This window comes from Mastigoproctus giganteus, chromosome 2 (assembly GCF_048544385.1).
Source record: "Mastigoproctus giganteus isolate SK-2022 chromosome 2, ASM4854438v1, whole genome shotgun sequence".
Lineage (NCBI taxonomy): Eukaryota > Metazoa > Arthropoda > Arachnida > Uropygi > Thelyphonidae > Mastigoproctus > Mastigoproctus giganteus.
This window is the reverse complement of record NC_143576.1, coordinates 144,056,951-144,080,768: the sequence shown is the minus strand read 5'-3', so window position 1 is coordinate 144,080,768 and position 23,818 is coordinate 144,056,951. Positions and strand designations below refer to the sequence as shown.

General features: G+C 35.9%; 1 protein-coding gene across 2 annotated transcripts in view; it reads right to left on the bottom strand.

Annotated features, from left to right (window-relative positions):
* The window catches only part of LOC150089631 (tetratricopeptide repeat protein 1-like), a 141,198-nt gene that overhangs the window by 9,564 nt on the left and 107,816 nt on the right, over window positions 1–23,818 (bottom strand). For both annotated transcript variants that reach the window (XM_090368698.1, XM_090368699.1), the window contains exons 3-5: window positions 20,181–20,354; window positions 19,620–19,656; window positions 2,848–2,996 (exon numbers count right to left, since the gene is read on the bottom strand). In XM_090368698.1, the coding sequence (XP_090224824.1) occupies window positions 2,848–2,996; window positions 19,620–19,656; window positions 20,181–20,354 (360 nt within the window). The remainder of the gene's footprint in view (window positions 1–2,847; window positions 2,997–19,619; window positions 19,657–20,180; window positions 20,355–23,818) is intronic.

The window sequence follows — 23,818 nt, the reverse complement described above, 5'->3', positions numbered from 1 at the left end:
CAACAGGAAGCACAACCTTCCAGCTTGCCAACTCTCTTGGGATTCCACGGCTTCCCACCCTAGTCGACGACCAACGCCTCCTAGTAACAGTCAAGATCAGGGGTGGGCAACTTTTTTCGTCAGCGGGCCGAATGAAATTTTCGCATCATGATGCGGGCCAGAATAGATTGAACGATTTAATAAAAAAAATCAGAACCTAAAAAATGTTATATTACTTGAATTATCAAATTATTAATGTATTTTTTAAAAAAATATCTGAATGTCCAATTATCATTGAAAATGCAGCATTCGGCATCAATTTTTCTTTTTTTTTTTAATTGGCTCATTTTATGGGCTATAAATTATATTAAATTAAAAATTGTAATAATTAGAAAAGGCATAAAACATCTCGCACCAATATTATTTTTTTCAATAAGAAGTCAAACCCAAAGGAACTTCGTTCGATCGATGCTACAATAATAATTAGGAAATAACTCTTTGACGCTGCGTAGAATCACTTGGTTACTGTTGTACTGGCCGCGATTCCCGATTGAACCGAATTAAGCCGAACGTTTACGGCGAGTGTAGTCAGGTATGGATTTTCTATATTTATGCATTTACCGAGGAGGCCGGATTCAACATCATCGCGGGCCGGCTGTTGCCCACCCCTGGTCAAGATGATAACAGGCATAATCGCAACACCTTCATTCTTGGATACCTGTGGCTGGAGGATTCCCCCTGCTGCCCTTGGGGCCAATCCCAAGCTCTACTCGCATTCAGCACGACTCCATCTCTCGGACAGGTTCCTCCCTCAGCAGATGTTCAAGCAAACCCAGGCACTTGACGCCGACCTGAACAAATTTGCTGTTGACCGGACTTACAGGAAAAAAATTATGACTAGTAGGACTAATCAGCAATGACGTGTACCTTGCATCTGTTCCTGTCTGATTGAGCTGGTGCTCTTGATATTAAGCCAGCTCAATCAGACCGAACTCTCGTAAGGAGTTCTCTCCTTTGTATCAAAATATGTTTTCATTTGTAAAATTACGTTTTTGTAAATTAATTGTTCGATTTTCCCAGAAGTTTTGGGAGGCTGTAAAAATGTAAACCCCTGGCTTTTTGGCCGTGAAGGGCATTAAAGATTATCTCTCTCTCTCTCTCTGACCTTGGCAGAAGTTATGCTTATGACAAAGTCAGAATCATCCTTCTAATTTAGTCTGCTATGGTAATCAGCTTCCATATTGGAAATAGAAGGTTTAATTATTATTGGTATAATCAATTTGTACAAAACATATCTAGGAGTATAGGAGTAATGACCTTAGCACAAGGATGTGAGGTACATTCCACTGCTGAACAGTGATGTTCAGATTTTCAAACATTGGCTGGCATAACATAAAAAAAAAAAAAAAAAAGCAAATTGTTTTATGAAAGCCAGAAGAGAAAATCATGACCAAACTCTGCGTAAGTGATGATAAAATTACTATAGCTATCAGCTTGCTTTCATCAGGCATTTGTAATTCAAAAGTTCCTTTTCTTCGATTCATCAATTTGTCTTCTTTCAAAACTTTTGGATCATTTTGAACGAGAGTCATTGCCACTCACTAGTAATTGCTTGTTGTACTTTTCAAAACACACCTTGTCAAAGGTTGTCACTGTTCTATCAGTGGTTACACATTTCACCAAAGACAGCCAATGCACACCTGTGCCTCAAAATATTTTTTATTTTAGTAGCAATGCCAGTTGAAACAAAACAGGTTATTCAAAAGATGTTCAATGTTGTACCCTGTAGCACTTTTTCCTAGAGAGTAAATTTCTATCAAATATTCATCCCCTTTCATAAGAAGGTATGCAACCCCCCTTTTCACCACACAATAAGATGTCAAGGATAGCCTATATTACCAGCAAGTGCTCAATCTCCTTTCTTAATATGCTTGCTACTCCAGTTTTTGTGTATTATCAACACTAAGTTTCAGCCAGTTTATTTAAAGAAATCCCACATGATTTCAGGTTGTTCAAAGATGCTTAATATTGTACCGTGCAGAGTCAGCTTCCATTGATGGCACCGAAGGCAAGCTACTTTCGATTTGACATTTTTTATTATTACGAAAGGAAACCACAATAACTTGGGATCACTTTGATTTCTACCATTTGTAGGAAACATCAATCAGCATTCAAGCAAGCAACATTTTTAGATGCAGACTGCAAGAGAAGATTAACATGAGGACAGCAAAAAAGAAGCTATTATACTGCAATATCCTAGTACTAGTAATACCAATAAGGAGTCCACGAGCAGTGACTATTGTAAGAAAAAGGAAACATACACCAACATGATTTCGAGAACATTCCCACGAAATGGTGTCAGGTAACTACTTCATAAAATATATAATGTATCCTAAATCTGTACAGTACTTGTATGAAAATATAGTAAAAAGTTGTGTGGTGAAATCAGGTAGAATTTATTTTAAGATGCACACTGGGCCTTATACTAGGTAACATGATAGCAAAACAAATTTATTCTTTTATGCATAACGCAAAAATGATTTTCTTTCACAACCTTGGAATTCCTGGCCCAGATCCCATCAATATATAGTTATCAATGATAGTAAGAAAGCTGTATTACATGTTTAAGTACGTTCGCTTGGTACTGTAAAATTTCTGAAACTTTAACATGTCATGTTTGTCCCACCAATCTGTTGACAGCTCTCAACGCCATCACTGTCCAATTACTAGCAGTGACACATAAACATCATTCTCTGGAAGAGTAATAATCTAGTTTTAGATTCAACTTTCAATTCCCCCCACCAAAACAGGAGTGTGGATGAAAAATATAGATAGAAATTATAGCCACACCTACATAACATTACCTACCATGCATGCTTGACGAGCCTCTAAATTATTCCTGTCTATCTCAAGTATCCTCTGATAATCTGCAAGGGCTTCATCTAGTTTATCAAGTGTGCGATACAGCTGAGCTCTTCTCACAAGTGCTTTTAAGTATAGAGGATTCAAATCAAGAGCTAAAAAGTAAAAATTCTCTTTTAAAAAAAAAAAAAAAAAAAGCATTTCACATCAAGACTACTGTGAACAATTTTTTTTTGTAAGAACTGTCAAATACAAAGATATTAATACAGAAAGAAAAATAACAGTGAACTATGCACTATAATTATAACTGAAAGGATCTTAAATGAGTATTTGTTATAACAGATTCTTGTTATAGCCAAATTACAGGTTAAAAGTATATTTGTAAAATAATAAGAGGAGTTTGCCTCAATATAGGTTAAGAGTATATAAATGCTCAAATGCTGAACAAAAAACAGACAAGGCTGTTACATAAAGTTGACATGTTATCTCGCACAATATGAATATTATTACAATTATGTCAGTTTCTGGTTTTTTTTTTTTTTTTCACATCCAAATACTGGGTGGTCATAAAATAAGTTTTGCTATTCAGGAGACCCTAGTGTCAAAACAGTTAGAGTTAGCACGGTGAAAATTGGTGGGTATGTCTTTTAGGGTATGGGGAAGCAATCTGTAGAAGAAAAAAAAAAAAAAAAGAAACAATAGTTCAAATTTCTACCACCAGGGGAAAATGGTGCTGCACGTGGAAAGTTGTCGTTTACTTCAAGACATGTTGCTTACGCAAATGACATCCTGTTAGATAAAAGCAGAAAGGCCAATGCCACCATCAATAACCATTATGGCTCTTCCAAAAAAGGAACATGCTCTTTTAGTAAAACTTCTACCTGAATAATAGTAACGCTAATACAGTACTACATGAATATTGGAAACTTAAAGGTTTGCGTAAAGGACCTTGAACATCAGTGGGGCTTCAAACATTAATAAAGAAATTTGAAGCGACCAACCGGGGAGGTAGGTGTAATTCAGGGCAGGGGACGACAAAGTATTGGAATGGAGGTAGTGGATGAAGTGGCAGTTGCAATGGTCAGAATGAAAAACACTACCAGTCAGTAGTGCCGCCACAGGTGTGTCAAGAGACGTGAATCTTCATTGGGCTATTGTACATAAAGTGCTTTGAATAATTTTATGCTGGTTCCCGTAAAAGATTCACATAGTGCAAGAACTAAAGTCTCGTGATCAGCAACAACGAACAAACTTTGCTCTTCAATTTCTGGCTCGTATGGAACTTGACGATACATGGGCTCAAATGATCTTGTGGTCTGATGAGGCACATTCCATTCTTCATGGGGCTGTAAATGCACAAAACTGTAGAATATGGAGAACTTCTCGTCCATCTGCTGTGCATGAAAGACCACCACAAACTCCATACATTACAGTATGGTATGGAATCACAGAAGAGTTTATAATCAGACCATTTTTCTTTGAAGAGTATACACCACATAGCCCTGTAATGTGTATGGTAACTATTGCATGTTACTGTGCTCTTCTAAGAGATCACATTATTCCTGCCCCTCCCCACATTGGGCGACAAGTGAAGGAACTGCTCCGTTCAACATTCCGAAATCATTTCTAGAAACTTTCTGCAGTTCTGGCCAGCCCGATCAACAGATCTCAATCCCTGTGATTTCTGGCTATGGGGATACATGAAAGATAGAGTTTACTGTGGTGGCATACAGATGCTTGTCAATTTGAAAGCAAGCATTAAACAGCATGTAGCCAACATCCCCAATGAGATGCTAATTTTTTGGCCAGTGAGTGGTACAATACATAAAATTAAAATACAGTAGACTTTTGATTTTCCAGGATAGACAGTAAAAAAATATTCCAGGAAAATCAATTTCCCGGTTAATCCAAAATACAGTAAATCCATAACATACGTAGGAGATACGTTCCAGGACACCTTACTTAAGTCGAGTTTTATGTAACTCAGGAATGACTAATAAAATATTGCTACTATATCTCTGATATGCCAAAATTACAAAAACCACATAATATCCTCAGAAGAATGAAGAAAAATAGTTATATATTTTTATTTAGTTCAATTAAAAACTTTATCTGGGGACAGTGGTGAAGTAGCTGGAGTGGAACATAAGAAAACATAAAGAGGAAGAAAAAACGCATTATTGAACTGTAAAAACATATGTATTTCCATGCCTTGGTTATTATTAGTGTTGACCTTCACTGGTGCCGATCGCTTCACCGATTCTCGTATTCTGTCTTTCTCCTTTATTGTGTTCACCATTGCCACTGACAAATCTGAAATCCGCACAACACTTGTTAATGTTTGGCCATTTTCATATATCCTTATTATTTTAATTTTCTGAACCAACTCAGTTGCTTTCTTTTTCTTGATAGATTTACTAGTACAGTCAGTCCTCGTATAGCACAATAGTTTTGTTCCTAGAAACCCTCGTGCAATATAAACAACAGTCCCTATGGGGAAAATAGGGTTAGGTGTCGACCACCCATTTGTAACCAAAACATTACCAAACACAATAAATAATCGTAATAAAATATTGCTAATGCTTTTGCTTCTATCGTAAGCAAACTTGCTTTTTGTTTGATTTTCTATCGAAACAGATGACAGCCGTTTCACTCTTCCAATTCTTTGTGTCTTAATCTAATGGATTTTAATTACACTTTGAGTTGTTCCTGCTATGAAAGTTTTTATTTTCTCTGCATTCTTTGTAATTCTCGGCGTTGCCTCATTTAGGCTAGCACGTGCAATATCACATGGTCTTTCATTTTGCTCAAAGCATTTCACAATTTCATATTTTTTCTCTATCGACAGAGGCAGACTGGCCATAAGCCTTACTGGGGAAACCCCAGAGGCCGGTGTGATTTTGGCCATAAACCATAGTATGAGGCCACTATAAATTTTCCCAGGTAAGAATTTTTGCCCCAGTCTGCCTCTGTTTATCAATATTGCTTTTCTTTTTCTCTCTGAATCTGCAGTGTCTTCACCAGGACGCTTCATTTTCACACCTTTTACGTATTTTACTCATTTTTAGGGAATAAAGCACAATTACAAAACGAGGAGGCACACTTGATACACATCAACAAAGCTGCGCATGTGTGGCAACTGAATAAACACCGTAAAGGCAGAGATACACTATTAACACCTCACATTTTACTAAAGCACATTTCTAGGGGTTACTATCATAAAACAATAAAAACAATTTCCATTTGCCTTTCTGCTAATGGAATCTGTTATAAACTAGTAGTAAACTCAATCTAATTGTTGCATTTGCGATTATACCGATAGCTGGAATTGTGTTGGTTTTTACGTTATTATAGTGAAATGTGTTTCCCCTTCACTGATATAAAAAACATAAATACATTTTTAGAATCTTCTCTTCATTCCTATTGTGTTGCGTTCGGTTGGGGTGATTCTGCGTTCGACTGCCATTTCTTGTAAATACAAAGGTGAATCGTGCATAAGCGAATTCGGTTCATGTTATATAAGATATCGTTTCCCCTATTTATAAATCGTGTATGATTGAATTCGTGTAGTGTAAACACGTGTTATACGAGGACTGACTGTACCACTGTCACTTATTCTTAGTTGGCACCGTGATAACGGTCAAAATGAAATTTTCTGTAAAGAACTTCGCAGGGTTAAGGCAAAAACATACTATTACCACCCCACACGAGCTCACAGTTTACTAAAGCACATTTCTGGGGTCACTGCCATAAAACAATTTGCGCTTTCCGAGTTATTGGGCTTTTCTGTTAGTGCAATTAATTATAAATGGGTAGTAAACTCGACTTATTGCATTTGCGATAATACCGATAGCTCAAATTCTGTGGGTTTTTACATTATTATAGTGAAATGTGTGTCCCCTTCACTGAAATCTTTAGTCATAAAAAAAATACAAATAACATAACCTAAGTCTGAAGCTACGTATGTCAGGGACTTACTGTATCGAAAAATGTCTAGCAACCTACAAAAAAATGTATGACGATAGATAAACTTACCACGTACTACTCGCGTGTTTAATACAATGCTATTAGATTTTAAATCTAATAGCTTCCCTTTATTTTTTACAATGTCACGTATGGTTTGGTTATCAACATTATAATAGTTCTTTAGAGATTTAACAGATACACAGTTTTCAAATAGAGATTTAACAGATACAAAGTTTTCAAACTTTTGAATAATTTCAAGTTTTTGTTTAATTGAAAGCACAACTGTTGTGTGGTTGCCCATCATTTTTGCAATTTTTAAACAAAAAAATAAAAAATGGTTACTATAAAAAAAAAAAAAAAAAAAAATTCTGACATCCCTGACATACAAAACGAAACAAAATTTGTCCTTTTGCAGTGCAATGGAACACAATAATCGATGCAATGCACTAAAACAAACTAAACACTTGGTCTCTCTTTTTTTTTTTTAAGTGGCGGGTGTGAAGACAGCGGAGGTTGCAAGATAATAGGTACACTAATCTCCCAATGACAACTTATAACGGTGATTCCTGTCACTTATTTACTTACGACTTGCAAAACATCTGATTATACCTATTCTATTTATTACTTGAACTTTATGATTTCTGTTTTTTTTTTTTTTTTTTTTTTTAATTTGTAATCTTCAAGTGTCCTGGTTGAATCCGATTCCGGTAAATCGAGAGTCTGCTGTATTGGTAAAATAAATCCTTTGCTGCTGCTTTGTGCGCTCTGGCGCATTTGTCATCTAATTTATTTTATTTTTATCTTTCCGCTACTACCCCAGGTTTTAACCCATTATATCTTTTATTTCATAAACGTATACAGGGTGTCTCAAAAATGCACGGCATAACTTCAGGAATGAGTTCCTCATTCGTAGACAATAAAAATATTTTATATCAACATAGTTCCGGAAATGCTTGGTTCCCAAGTTATTAACCGGGATGTCTTATCTCCCACAAGCACACGTCATGCATGATGGCGCTCCTGCACATTTCAGCCACCTAAACCTCAATTACCTGAATCAAAAGTTTCCTGGTCGGTGGATAGGTAGAGGTGGACCAACTGCCTGGCCTCCACGCTCAATGGATTTAACACCACTAGATTTCTTCTTGTGGGGCCATTTAAAGTCATTGGTGTATTCAACTCTGGTAGCTGATGTGGAAACTCTCTGCAATCGAATTGTGGTAGGTTGTGAGACAATACAAAACATGCCAGGAATTTGGCATCGTCTTCGTGAGTCCATGAGATGTCGATGTGAGGCCTGTATTCAGGCAGAAGGTAGTCATTTTGAACAATTACTATAAGATGATGTGAACAGTTAAGTGTCGCAGTCAGACCTCCAAAACTCGGAAACCAAGCATTTCTGGAACTATGTTGATATAAAATATTTTTATCGTCTACATATGAAGAACTCATTCCTGAAATTATGCCGTGTATTTTCGAGACACTCTGTGGGTATATATATATACACACACACACACACACACACACACACACACACACACACACTGTTACATGCAACTGTCGCACACAGTCCTCTGTTTTCAGAATGTCATCTCAAGTGAAGGAAAGCACATAGAACAATATCTGATTTCTAAGTGCTAATATTAAAATCTAATCCTAAGTTAAGTATTCCATCTGTTTATAGTGCCAATTTCTCCCCATGGTGGCGGAAATTCGAACTAATTTTTTGCTTCTATAAATCGCTTCCCCATACCCTAAATGACATACCCACCGATTTTCACAGCGCTATCTCCAACCGTTTTGACACTAGGGTCTCCTGAATAGGGAAATTTACTTTATAACCACCTGGTATGTCACTCTTTTCTCATGGAATCTTAAGACAAAAGTGATCATTGGTACAAGTGCCAGTTTGCTTTAATATTTCTAGATTGCAGCAAAAGCCTGTAGCTTCCTCGTACTATATGGCTAATACTAATTCAGCCACATTGTGAGGGGGGGGAAAGTCCATAATGTAAGCAAAGTGTGCCATAATTTAAAGAATTCTGGATTGCAGCAAAAGCCTGTAGCTTCCTTGTACTATATGGCTAATACTAACTCAGCCACATTGTGAGGGAGGAAAAAAGCCCATAATACAAATTCTCTATCAGATGGGATTCAAACTCAGGCCTTTTCCACCAGATGTGAAGAAAATATTGCTTATATGCACTGTGCTACCTGCAAGGGCAAAGAACGATGTCAAGTCGCCACCTATGCATTTTGGTTTTGTGACCTTCTACATAGGGAGTATTGTATACGCTTACTGCTTTCTTTACAGTGCGGTGTCCCAATTAAAAGAAAAAGCAGAAAAATAATTGAATTAAAAAGTTGATATTGGTTCTTAATTCATATTTTACTGTAATATACCCCTGTGTAAGTTGTGAAAGATGACTATAAAATGAGTGATTGACTTATACAGTGAATATATGATTAAGCCTGAATTTTCAATGCTAAAGTTGCAAGTTAACCTATATGCAGGAATATAGAGTAATTCTGTTTGGGGAAAAAAAAAAAGGTTACTTTTTTTTTTTTTTTTTTTTGTTACTTGTTGGTGCATCGGCTTCTGTGGCCATATTGCACTTCCCAAGGTTTTTGCATTTTCTACTCTGATTCAAGCCCGAGGAGAGATTCGAACCCGTGACCTTTGGGTTGCCATGCAGGCACTTTACCCACCCAGCTAGCCCGGTGGACAAAAAAAGTTACAGTTATAAAATATAACTGAAACTTGTGAAACTAATAGTCACTTTGATTTCCAAGCTCAGAGAACTGTTAGGATCATGAAATTTCAAACTTCATGTTAATGTGTTTTGCCAAATAAATAAAGGAATATAATGGAAAAATGATTTTAATTGAAGCAAGAAAAAAAATTTACATCAATAATAATTTAGACAAAACAAATTTTGTATATCAATTAAATATAAAATGAAGAGGAACTACTTTTTGTAGTAGGTCTCTGCATCACCCATATTGGAAAAGTCACCAATTTCAAAAATGTGTGAGCAACATATTACTTACAATATACTAAATACAAAACTAACAGGTTGAAGTGAAGGGTGAAATAGTATGGTAAACCCTTGAATTTATGGACAGTGAAATACAGTAAACCCTCGCTATTCGCGGGGGTTACGTTCCTGAGAAATTCTGCGAATAACGAAACCGCGAATACTGAATTATAGCTCCCACAGTAATAAAAAGGGTTGTGTTCCAAAGTATGAAATATATAAGAAAAAAAAAATTAGTCAAAAATTTTGTCTATGTATGTATTATACATACTCTCATAATATGACTATGTACATAGACAGTACACAGTGAAATACAAGCATAAGGCATCGAAATGAAAATAAGAAACAATGTAATATAAAATGTAATATTTATTAGAAATTTCAAACAAATCTTTCTAACCAGCACCTTTGCGAGCTAAAAAACTTATCCCACCAGTGCTATCACCAGTTTTGCTAAAGTGTTGATAAAGGTGTTTTGCCTTTTCACGAATGATGAGTGAACTCAACAGAATTTTATTTTGAGTTCGGTCTTCTATCCACAGATTTAAAGCTTTTTTTTTTTCCATTTTTTCTAATTTAACATCACGAGTTACAGAGCAAATTTTTGAAGCAATTAGCGCATTTTCATGGACACTACGACAGACTTTTTCTTCCAATTTCTTGACTGATTTTATAATGTTTTTCCACTGACGAGACAGTGGAAAAACATTCACCATTAGAAATTTTGTCTAATAACTCAATTTTACTCGCTAATGTCATCACTTTTGATCTTTTCACAATTCCCTTGTTATTCGTAGCCATATTTTTGTAGGGGTTAGAAAAGAACTTACCACAATAAAGTCACTTGCTTTTAACCGTTAACACACTCGAAAAAGTCTGTTTACACTAACACACTGCAAAACGGTAGATTTTTCACTTTTGTAAGCATATCAATTTATAAATTGATAAATTTATTCAATTTATAAGCATTTAAAAGCAAACGACGAAACCTTCCATGACAAGTGCATAACACATACTGAACGAGGATTAGCGGGAAATATCCACGCACGCGATTTTGTCACCCCCTTCCTCTCCCACCCACTGAATGTTGTTTTAACTGGGCAAGGTGATTTTAGCCACTCCTATGTTTTGTATGGTGGAAATGTTCACGGCACTTTAAAATTCACATTTTTTAAGATTTCATTTTATATCAAATCAACAACCGCGAAAAGCGGGTGTTTACTGAACGTGATTAAACCCGAATTTTAAAGGCTAAAATTGGAAGTGGAAGTTAACCTATACAGTATGGCGGAATATACAGTAATTCTGATGGGGGGGGGGAGGGAACAGAATTTACTGTATATTCTGTATGTTAAAATGGCAGTAGTGGCGGGTCACCTGACAGTGATCCTTGGAATATCCGAGTTTCTGTCTATCTGTTTCTCAAGTGATTTTTATGGATTCCATAGAGAAATTGCACACAAGAACTTGTCAGGTAATCCACTACCATCTATGCAACTATTTGGCTTTTTGCTTGAAAAGCGGCAGGGTTAATTGCCACTCTTCAAGCAGCACCAATGCTGTGTTTGTTTATAGTTCCAGAATACTTATTTTGGTTCTGTCACTAGTTCAATCTAGTCTTCTCCTAATTTATTTTGAAAGACTTATTATTGCTTTCACATAGTAAAGATGGGAAAATTAAACCTGATATTCTCTGAAGATGGCCAATACACCGTGGGAAGCAAAGTAAGTACAGTAAACCCCCGCTATTCGCGGGGGTCACATTCCTGAGAAATGTCGCGAATACTGAGTTATGGCTCCCATAGTAATAAAGGGGTTCTGTTCCAAACTATGAAATATATAAGAAAAACTAGTCTAAAATTTTGTCTATGTATGTATTATATGTACCTTCATAATATGACTATGTACATACATAGTACATAGTGAAATGCAAGCATATGGCATCGAAATGAAAATAAGAAACAATTTAATACAGTCGGTCCTCGTATAACACGTGTTTACATTACACAAATTCGATCATACACGATTTATAAATAGGGGAACGTTATCTTCTATAACACGAACCGAATTTGCTTATGCACGATTCGCCTTTGTGTTTACAAGAAATGGCAGTCGAACGCGGAATCACCCCAACCGAACGCAACACGATAGGAATGAAGAAGATTCTGAAAATGTATTTATGTGTTTTATATCAGTGAAGGGGAAACACATTTCACCATAATAACGTAAAAACCCACACAATTCCAGCTATCGATAATTTGCAATTGCAATTAGATCGAGTTTACGACCAGTTTATAAGATTCCACTAGCAGAAACGCAACTGGAAATTGTTTTATGGTAGTAACCCCTAGAAATGTGCTTTAGTAAAATGTGAGGTGTTAATAGTGTATCTCGGCCTTTACGGTGTTGTTTATTCAGTTGCTACACGCACGCAGCTTTGTTTATGTGTATCAAGCGTGCCTCCTCGTTTTGTAATTGTGCTTTAAAAATGAGTAAAATACTTAAAAGGTGTGAAAAGGAAGCGTCCTGGTGAAGACACTGCAGATTCAGAGAGAAAAAGAAAACAATATCGATAAACAGAGGCGGACTGGGTCAAAAATTCTTACCCGGGAAAATTTGTAGTGGCCTCATACTATGGTTTATGGCCAAAATCACACAAGCCCACCGGGGTTTCCCCGGTAAGTCTTATGGCCAGTCCGCCTCTGTCGATAGAGAAAAATATGAAATTGTGAAACGCTTTGAGCGAAATGAAAGACCATGTGGTATTGCACGTGCTACAGACCTAAATGAGGCAACGCCGAGAATTACAGATTTTCAGAAACAGATTTTCTATCTGTTTGGATAGAAAATCAAACAAAAAACAAGTTTGCCTACGATAGAAGCAAAAGCATTAGCAATATTTTATTACATAATAGTCGTAATAAAATACGTAAGCATTTTATTACGACTATTTTATTTAATATAATAAATTTTTTACGAATAAAATATGTATTTTATTCGTAAAAAATACTTTTTTAGTATTAAAAAAAACTAAAAATACTTTATTATATAATATAATAAAAAATATATATTATATTATTTTTTATTACGTATTTTAATCGTTATAAAATACGTAAGTATTTTATAACGATTAAAATTACCCGATTATTTATTGTGTTTGGTAATGTTTTGGTTTCAAATGTGTGTTCAATCTTGGGTGGTCGGCACCTAACCCCACTTTTCCCATAGGGCCTGTTGTTTATATTGCACGATTTTGCATTGCACGAGGGTTTCTAGGAACACAACTATCGTGCTATACGAGGACAGACTGTATTAAATGTAATATTTATTAGAAATTTCACACAAATCTTTCAAACCAGCGCCTTTGCTAGCAAAAAAAACTTATCCCACCAGTGCTATCACCAGTTTCGCTAGTGTTGATAAAGGAGTTTTGCTTTTTCATGAATGATGAGTGAACTTAAGGGAATTTTAATTCGAGTTTGGTCTTCTATCTACAGATTTAAAGCTTTTTCCATTTTTTCTAATTTAACATCACGAGTTACAGAGCAAATTTTTTAAGCAATTAGCGCGTTTTCACGGACATTACAGCGGATTTTTTCTTCCAATTTTTTGATTGATCATACCGTTGACTCACTGATTTTATAATGTTTTGCCACTGAGGAGACACTTTTACCATTAGAAATTTTGTCTAATGACTCAATTTTATTCGCTAATGTCATTACCTTCTTTGATCTTTTCACATTTCCCTTGTTATTCGTATCCATATTTTTTTACGGGTTAGAAAGAACTTGTCCACAATAAAGTCACTTTCTTCCGTTAACACACTCGAAAAAGTCTGTTTTACACTGCAAAATGGTAGATTTATCACTTTTGTAAACATATCAATTTATAAATTGATAAATTTATTCAATTTATAAGCATATAAATTAAAAGCAAACGACGAAACCTTCCATGACAGTGCATAACACATACTGAACGAGGATTAGCAAGAAACATCCACGCTTGTGATTTTGTCACCCCTCTCCCCCCACACACTAAGCACTGTTTTGACCGGGAAAGATAATTTTAGCCATGCCCATGTTTTTTTATGGCAGAAAATATACACGGCGCTTTAAAATTCACATTTTTTTAGTTTCATTTTATATTATATCAGTGATCGCGAATACACGGAACCGCGAATACAGATACCGCGAATAACGGGGGTTTACTGTACTTATGTAAAGGATGCCAAATTTGAAATAAACCTGAAAATAGAAGTAAAAAAAGGTAAAATGCAGCCATTATCAACCAACTGCAGGATGGAAGCCTCAACAATTCATGCTGAGGGAAATGGACCATAATCTGCCACGCTGGTCCAGTGCGGGTTGGCAGATCGACCATATTCAGCAGTCAGGTGCTTGAACCCCACTCTACTGAAAGAAAGTGTGCTACTGCACTCCCACTCCTGACCACTCGGCTATGGAGAAAATGTATATAATGTTTTTTTTTTTTTTTTTTAATTCTTTTAACAATATATACATACATAAGTACAGTCAGTCCTCATATAGCACGATAGTTGTGTTCCTAGAAACCCTCATGCAATGCAAAATCATGCAATACAAACAACAGGCCCAGGAAAAATAGGGTTAGGTGCCGACCACCCAAGATTGAACACCCATTTTTAACCAAAACATTACCAAACACAATAAATAATTGTAATAAAATGCTTACGAATTTTATTACAACTATTACGTAATAAAATATAGCTAATGCTTTTCTTCTATCGTAGCAAGCTTGTTTTTTGTTTGGTTTTCTATCGAAACAGATGACAGCCGTTCCATCTTTTCCAATTCTTTGTGTCTTAATCTAATGGATTTTAATTACATTTTGAGTTGTTCCTGCTATGAAAGCTGTTTTTATTTTCTCTGCATTCTTTGTAATTCTCGGCGTTGCCTCATTTAGGTCTGTAGCACGTGCAATATCACATGGTTTTTCGTTTCGCTCAAAGCATTTCACAATTTCATATTTTTTCTTTATCGACAGAGGCGGACTGGCCATAAGACTTACCAGAGAAACCCCGGTGGGCCTGAGGCCGGTGTGATTTTGGCCATAAACCACAGTATGAGGCCACTATAAATTTTTCCGGGTAAGAATTTTTGACCCAGTCCGCCTCTGTTTATCGATATTGCTTTTCTTTTTCTCTCTGAATCTGTAGTGTCTTCACCATGACGCTTCCTTTTCACACTTTTTAAAGTATTTTACTCATTTTTAGGGAATAAAGCACAATTACAAAACGAGGAGGCACGCTTGATACACATAAACAAAGCTGCGCGCATGTAGCAACTGAATAAACAATGCCATAAAGGCTGAGATACACTATTAACACCTCACATTTTATTAAAGCACATTTCTAGGGGTTACTACCATAAAACAAAAACAATTTCCAGTTGCGTTTCTGCTAGTTGGAATCTGTTATAAACTGGTAGTAAACTCGATCTAATTGCATTTGCGATTATACCGATAGCTGAAATTGTGTTGTTTTTATGTTATTATGGTAAAATGTGTTTCCCCTTCACTGATATAAAAACCATAAATACATTTTCAGAATCTTCTCTTCATTCCTATCATGTTGCTTCGGTTGGGGGTGATTCCGCATTCGACTGCCATTTCTTGTAAACACAAAGGCGAATCGTGCATAAGCGAATTTGGTTTGTGTTATATAAGATATCGTTCCCCTATTTATAAATCGTGTATGATCGAATTCGTGTAGTGTAAACACATGTTATATGAGGACTGACTGTATATATATAATGTATATCTTATGTATATATATAATATATATACATAAGAAAAATATCCAAACTCAAGAATACTGGTTCTGCTGATAGGAAAAAAGGAACCGGATGCAAACGAGTCTATACGCCAAAACAGGACCGCATTTTGAAGCACTTATGCCTTAAAAACCATAAAGCTTCTTCGTCTGAGCTGAAAAGAGAATGGGAAGAACATACGGGAGTGGCAGCAAGTGCAGTAACATTCAGAAGACGCCTCTTCAAAAATGGACTTGTAGCCCGTCGTCCTAAGAAGCCTCTCCTCACACAAAAAATGAAAAAGTCCCGATTAATTTGGTGTAAGGAGCATGTCAAATGGACCCCCGCGCAGTGGAAGTCAGTTATTTTCTCGGATGAGAAAAAAATTGAACCTGAATGGCTCTGATGGGATACAAACGATTTGCTGTAGCCGTGGTGAAGAATACCATCCAGACTGTATGGTGTCTGCAGCGGAATTCCCTACCAGCCAAATGATATGGGGGTGCATTTCGTATTGTGGAATAGGTTACCTGCAGTTTATAAAAGGTTCTGTAAATGCTAATGGAAACGTGGCTATATTGAAATGCAAATTGCTACCAACCATTAGAGACCATTTCAACCTGCGAAGTAACTGCATCTTTCAGGAAGACTCTGCTCCTTGTCATTGGGCGAAAAGTGTAAGTAGGCACTTCTGTAGTTACTTTAGCTTCATTGGTGCATTAGAGGTTCAACAGTAATGTGTTTTAATTTGTTACAGGTGAAAAAATGGTTGTAAGAATGGTCCATTACAACGCTTAGATGGCCAGGAAACAACCCGAGCCCAAATCCTATAGAGAACAATTGGCATTGTGTGGAATTTGCAGTTGCCAGAAAGAAACCAAAGAACTTCATGAACTTCAGGAATCCATAATTCGTGTTTGGCACCACAAACTATCAGTTGATTATCTTCGAAAATTGATCTTGTCAATGCCTCGACAGTGTGCTGCTGCCATCAGTAATGTCGACAATAATGTGTTTACATTTGTTACAGGTGAAAAATGGTTGGAAGAACGGTCCATTAGAACTATTAGCTGGCCAGGAAACAGCCCAGACTCAAATCCTATACAGAACTGTGGAATCTGCAGTTGCCAGAAAGAAACCAAAGAGCCTTCGTGAACTTATAAGCTATAATTTGTGTTTGGAACCACGAACTATCAGTTGATTATCTTCAGAAATTGATCTTGTCAATGTCTCGACGGTATGCTGCTGTCATCAGGGCCAGAGGTGGCTCAACTAAATATTAGTTTGCACCTGGTGAACTTCTCATTTTGTTTTCCATTTAAAATGATAAACTGAAGCAAATTGAGGGCTTCTGATAACATTTCAGCCATAATTGTTGTGCTTACCAAAACTGTTGTATAAAGGTTGCAAATGCTCATTTTGGAATATTTTGAGTACACCTGTCAAATATTACTAAGTTTTGCCTTATCTTTTAATAAATATATAAAATGATTTAGCGATACCCCCCATCGAAGGTACCAGTTCCGGAAAACGTGAAATATCACCAAAGAAGGGGTTAAAAGAACTACTAAAAGAAAAGCAAAATATCAAAATAGTAGACAGACCATTATGCCCCATATCGACAGAGGACCACGAGGCCAATAATGGTCACGGAATAGCTGCATTTCAATCCCTATACAAATCGTCGCAAAGGCGAAAAGATCGAAGAACCAAACCACCCATTCCTCCTCTGATCGATCCACCAATACAGAGGATTTGCATGGCGGTGGTCCTTATGCAGCGAGAAATAATTTATAGAACAGACAGCACTCTAGATCAGAGCCACTCCACTGACATAATTAAGCTTAGCCAGCTTATATAAAAGAAAAGAAAGGAATAGATGGCGGCACAGGTGCTGCTTATTTAGCATATTAACCCACTAACTATCACTGATTTATATTTAAATAATGGCTTAAAAGTTTAACATAAAATAAGAAAATAAATAAATAAATATTATGCTATCATTAGAGGCAGAAAAATGCACATCCTCCACATGAAGCCCAGATATCTGGGCTTCATGTGGAGGATGTGCATTTTGCTTTTTTTTTCTTCTTTTTTTTTTAAATAAAAAATGTAAAACACATTTTAAATTTAATTTTTTTCATTAAAACTTTAGAAAAGGTGTGTGTAATAAATACTGTAACCGTTTAGAAAAGATAAAATACTGATATTGTTTAAGCAGAATTCAAAAAACAAACTATTTTCCAAAAATTAAAAAGAAAGTTGTGCACCTGTCAGGTGACCCACTACTGTTTTTACTAAAATTATGTGTCCTTGGATTTAGGAGCAGCTCCTACAGAACGTAAATGTGCAAATATCTCCCATTCACAAAAGGTTACAATGGGCAAAGTGGACAATTATAGACCTAGAGGTTTTTAGTTTGTTCAAGGGAAAATAATGAAGTCAGTGGTGACAGAAGTATTACACCCACAGAATGAGGGTGTAATGTGGGGGTGATCCTGTCCAACCAACCTGATTTGCTACTATGATGCAGTAACAAAGGAACTGGATGCAAAAAATAATTCTGGCATCATATACTTAATATTTCACTAAAACTTTTGACATTATTCCACACAGAAGGCTGCAGTGCAAATTGGAGCAATGTGGCATTAGAAGAAAGTTACTGCTATGGATAAAAGGTTGGTAAGGCCTCCATAGCCGAGTGGTCAGGAGCGGAAGTGCAGTAGCACACGCTCGTTGAGTAGACCGGGGGTTCAAGCCCCTGACTGCTAAATACGGTCGATCTGCCAACCCGCACTGGACCAGCATGGCAGATTATGGTCCATTTCCCTCAACATGAATTGTTGAGGAGACTTCCATCCTGCAGTTGGTTGATAATGGCTACAGTTTACCTTTTTTTTTTTAAGTGGCAGAAGACAGAGGGTGGGTGAAATGCATTAAGGTAAATTTGAGGAGGATCAGAGACAGAAATGTCCCTGATCCTCCTCTTCAGCAAGTAATGCTCTTTTTCTGTTAGGAGTCCCTCAGTGTTCACTGTTAGGCCCTTTACTATTTTCAATAGTTATTAATGATATTTACAAAGGCATATAAAGCTTACTGTCTAAGTCTGCAGATAATACAAAGGTTGAAAGGATAGTGCTTAATGACAGGAATTAATGCTAACTACTGCTCCAAGGCTTGATAAATGAAGCATATAGGCTGAGAAGTGGCAACTGAGGTTTAACATTGGTATATGCAAGATAATGCAGAGGCAACAGTAATCCCAGAATAACATACCAATTAGGTGATACCACACTTAAGATGGAGAAGGATGAAAGAGACCTAGAATAAGTAACAACAGTCTTCTCCTTCGGGTGAAGCGTTACTTATTTGAAGTAGTGCAATGTCATGGCAACTTGTCGTGAAGGTATTCACAATATGAGATGTAACTTAAAACGATGCCGCTATTGCAAATTTGCTAATCTATAATTGCCTGTGTATAAATGATGCAAGTGCACTAAGATATACATAGTCTAACTCTTTCGCAGCTTGAGACATAAGCCCTTAATGCATTAGAGTCCATCTGGAGAGAATATTGGGATTTGTGTTCCCAGCTTTATTATGTAAAAACAATAATAATATTTCAAAAACAACTAGGATAAGACAAAATGTTTACTAAACTATTGGAAGAGTGAATATTCTTCCAATAGTTCATGAACATCTGAGTCTTCTACTGAATTATTGGAAAAGTAAAAGTAATCTACTATATTATTGGAAGAGCAAAAACAACATGCAAGTATAAAAAAACAACTTGAAACTTTGTGGTGGGTCACCCACACTCAATTGCTCTGCAAAAACTAAAAATTCCCTTCGTATATAACTGCAGTAAAGTTTTATCTATATTTAGGAAGCTTTACAAAATATCAGATTTTTAATCACTAATTAACAGTTAAAGTGGGATCATTATTAAAACAATAAAAATAATGAAACGAAATACAACTATTACCTTTTGTACAATCCAACACTGCATTATCCCTTTGTTCCTAAAATGAAATAGAGAACTTTACAACTTGCATTTGGGACTTCGTCTATAAAGAAACTAATCAAATATATATAACAGTATAAAATATTTAAAAAAAATTGTGTATAGATATTTCTGAAAAATTGATAACATTTATTTTTGATTACCAACAAATGCATAACAGTATTGATATTAGGAACCTGGATATTGATATCAGAACAGTACATTTTGAAACTAGTCACTTAAAATACCAACCAGAGTTTAGATTAGTGGTCCAGATTAGATCTAAGGAATCATAAAAATCACTTAAAAAAAATCATACCAAGCAAAAATTTGTCTATATTTAGGAAGGTAGAAAAAAATTCAGACTTTTAAGCATTTATTAAGAGTTAACAAGGTACTATTATTTTGGAGAGGCATCTGTGAGGTGCCCTGTAAATACAGGCTAAGAGGTTAACTTTCAGTTACTTCTAGCTAAAATTGTCATCAATCAATTTTTTTTTCTTACTTAATGTAGGTAGATACAAGAAGATAACTTTAACTTACCAATTTAGTTTCTGCTGCTGCTCTATTAGAATACATTATAGAACGCTCATTGGCAAACGACAATGGACATATCTGAAGTGCCTTACTATATGATTTTAAAGCTTCTTTAAATTGTAAATTGTTGTAATATTCATTTCCTTCATTTTTAAGCTTCTGTGCTTCCTCCTTCCGTTCCTAAGAAAATAAAATTTGTATTAAGATGCAAAATATCCTTTTAAGGTTCTCAAGTGGAATTGGTGGGGAGAGCAGAAAATAGCTTGGAGTATTTGGATAATAAGTAATTATTAGATAATACAACTATTATTGAAAATATATTTATATATATTTCTCCAAAACTAAGAAAAAAAATAAATTCTATAAGTAATATGATTTTAAGAGTATCTTGTCTCACCAGATAGAATTACAACCGCAACAACAACCTTCTCTCCAGCTGTTGTCTAAAGGTTTTATGGCACAAAATCATCTAAGGCCAAAATGTGTCTAATCAAGGCTACATTGCATTTTTTATCATCAATTTTCTTTTAAATCATCTGGAAAAAGTGGATTTGTCATACGAAGGAAAACAGTTCCTTTTACCTAGCACGAAGTGTGAGAACCACGAATCACCCTGTATATAATCACCAATGTATTGGTCGGAGACCAATACTTTGATTATATACAGGGTGATTCGTAAAGATATGGCATAACTTCAGGATCTGGTTTCTGAGATAATACTGAGTTAAAAAAAAGTGCATAAAAACACGGGTCAAATTCCGAACACAGCCACAGATTTGATTACATAAGTGTGGCTGTTTGATCTTAGAAAAAAGGAAAGTAATTATGAGAGAGATAAAATAAAAATTATAGACACATAAGCATGATAAAGTGTTGATTTATTTATTTATTTTTATTTAGGAAAGTCAGTCTGTATTTACAGATTTTAGGAACAGATTTTATGGCTGAGAATATATTCAGCCATACATGCGTATGGCTGAGTATATTCATTTTCAATGCATTTTGCTGTTAGTGTCTGAATTGTGCACACTGCTTGCCTAAGCTCATCATGCATATCTTTTATATGGGCAAGAGTATTCAACCTGCGATCAAGTAATGCATCTTGTGTTTGCACCGTGTAGTATACAAGATCTTTCATTCACTCTCACAAGTAAATATCGAAAAGGTTTAGGTTTGGTTACCTAGGTGGCCAATTTTTTTGACTACTGCAACTGATCATTCAACATTGTAGCCAAAGGTACATCTAACAGTTGCATCAATTCGTTCTGCTAAAATTGTTGATAGACCTGTCCAGTAAGACAACCTTCAAAAATAAATGGACCAACAACTGATCATACAAGATTAACATTGAATCAGTGTGGAAAATTACTCTCCACAGTGGCATGGGGATTGTGTATTGTTGACGTCACCTTCAATGAATTGAGCTTCATCACCGATATAGGATATAAAGATGCATATTGTCATTCAGTTGATTACAAAATTCTAGCCATTGGGCAGGATCCCAGGCTTGAAGTGTTGAACACGCTGGTACTACACTTAAGGTGGTAGAAAATGAAAAAGACCTGGGAGTAATTGAGCAGGCAGATATGAAGTTTTCTGAGCAATGCAGACAGGCTGCCAGGGCAGGTCATGGGGTTTTGTCAATGATATATAGGAATTTTGCTAGCAGGGAAAAGGAGGTGATTATCCCTCTGTATAAGGCAATGGTCAGGCCATGGCTTGAGTACTGCGTACAGGTCTGGAGGCCTCATTTTAGGAAGGATGTAGATTTACTTGAGCGTGTACAGAGAAGGGCAACAAGATTGGTGAGGGGAATGAAGGGATCCTCTTACCAAGAGAGGCTTAAGTTCTGCAAATTGCAGTGGCTGGAGACTAGGCACCTGCGCGGTGATCTGATTGAGGTATATAAGGCCTTGAATGGGTTGAGCACGCTGAATTCTGATGGGATCCTTCCACTTGTTCAGATTACGAACCTAAGGGGGCATAAATTCAAATTAAGAAAGGACAGATGTAGAATAGATGTGCGGAAATTTTCCTTTAGCCAGTGGGTGGTTAATTGCTGGAACAAACTTCCATCTGTCGTTGTGGAAGTTGATAGGTTGAATAAATTTAAGGAGGAACTGGACAGGCATTTGGAGGAAATGGTGTGATTTTTTTTTTTTTTTTTTTTGGCTGATGCTGCATAAGCTCATACATTTGCTTTCTTGCATCACATGCCACTACTACTACTACTACATTGTATGGATACATGCCTTCTTTATAAAATTCTCCATACTCTTCATTGGGAAACACCAAGATGCATGGATATCCATCGCAAAATAGCATGATGATTAACACTGTACAGGCAATTCTGCTATAACGCGGTACATGTGTTCCTAAAAATCTCCATGTTATGGTGTTTTGCACATACAGGGCTTATGGGGAAAAATAGGAATAGGGGCAGAGCACTCAAAAAAAAAAAAAAAAAAAAAAAGTTCAGTCTGGTAAGTAAACAAAACGTAAGTAAGTAAACACTAACAAAAGTTTGAAACCCAATAAAATTGCTAACACAGGTTTAAAAATCTTAAATTTCTGATAAATAAATAAATATTACAGTAAATATAGAACTTGACCTTAACAAGATATGAAGTTTGCTTAATTGATATTTCTGTTAACTGACATTTTTTTTTTTTTATTGTAAAATTTAAAACAGTAAAAAAGATAAGCAATCAATAAAGAACAAAAGATACACAAATGAGACAAGTTTATGAAGAGAAGATTGTGAAAATTTATTTATGTTTTTTTATATGATTGACGATTTCATGGAGGATGAAACACATTTCCCCATAATAACGTAAAAACCCACAGAATTCACTTATTGCAAATGCAGTAAGATCGAGTTTACTACCCGTTCATAATTAGATTGCATTAACAGAAAAGGCCAATAAACCGGGAACTGCAAATTGTTTTTATTGTTTTATGGTAGTGACCTCTAGAAATGTGCTCCTCTGCTCAAGCTATCATGCCTCAAGAAATTTCTGTTTAAACAGAAAAATGTGAGCTCTGAAAACATGAGGCGACCTACAATATCAGTTGTTATCATGTGAATACAGCAAATGACAACAGTGTCTCCGACCAATACAACTACAGCTCTCACACATTTGATGTTTGAAATTTTTTAAGCTTCGTAAACTTGTATGTATTGCTGCACAGATTGCTACGTTCAGCTTGGTGCTGGGTTTTGCATTTACTTGCAGACGAAATCGTGCGTGAGCCAACAAGAAAATCACATTATACTCATCACATTGTTCTCCAAGTCCTTTAGTTCCCTCAGTTGCGTTGTGAAAATGCATGTTATAGTAGAACTTACTGTACCACCTCAATGATGTTCTCTTGCCCATACCTTGTAGAACCACACACTCGTATGAGATGTGAGCACTGGGAAGTGAGCCAGTATCTCACTATTTTTGGAAAACTTGCTAATAAATTTCAAATTCAGAACTCTGTATTGAAAACATAGCTGGTATTTAGTGACAGTGGCAACTGCATTTCCATCAAAAAATCCATAAACATACACCAAAAAAATTATGCCTTATGCATTTCAACTTCTAATACATTATTATTTATACATCATTTGGCAGCTCTCATATTGTGGAAATAACTTC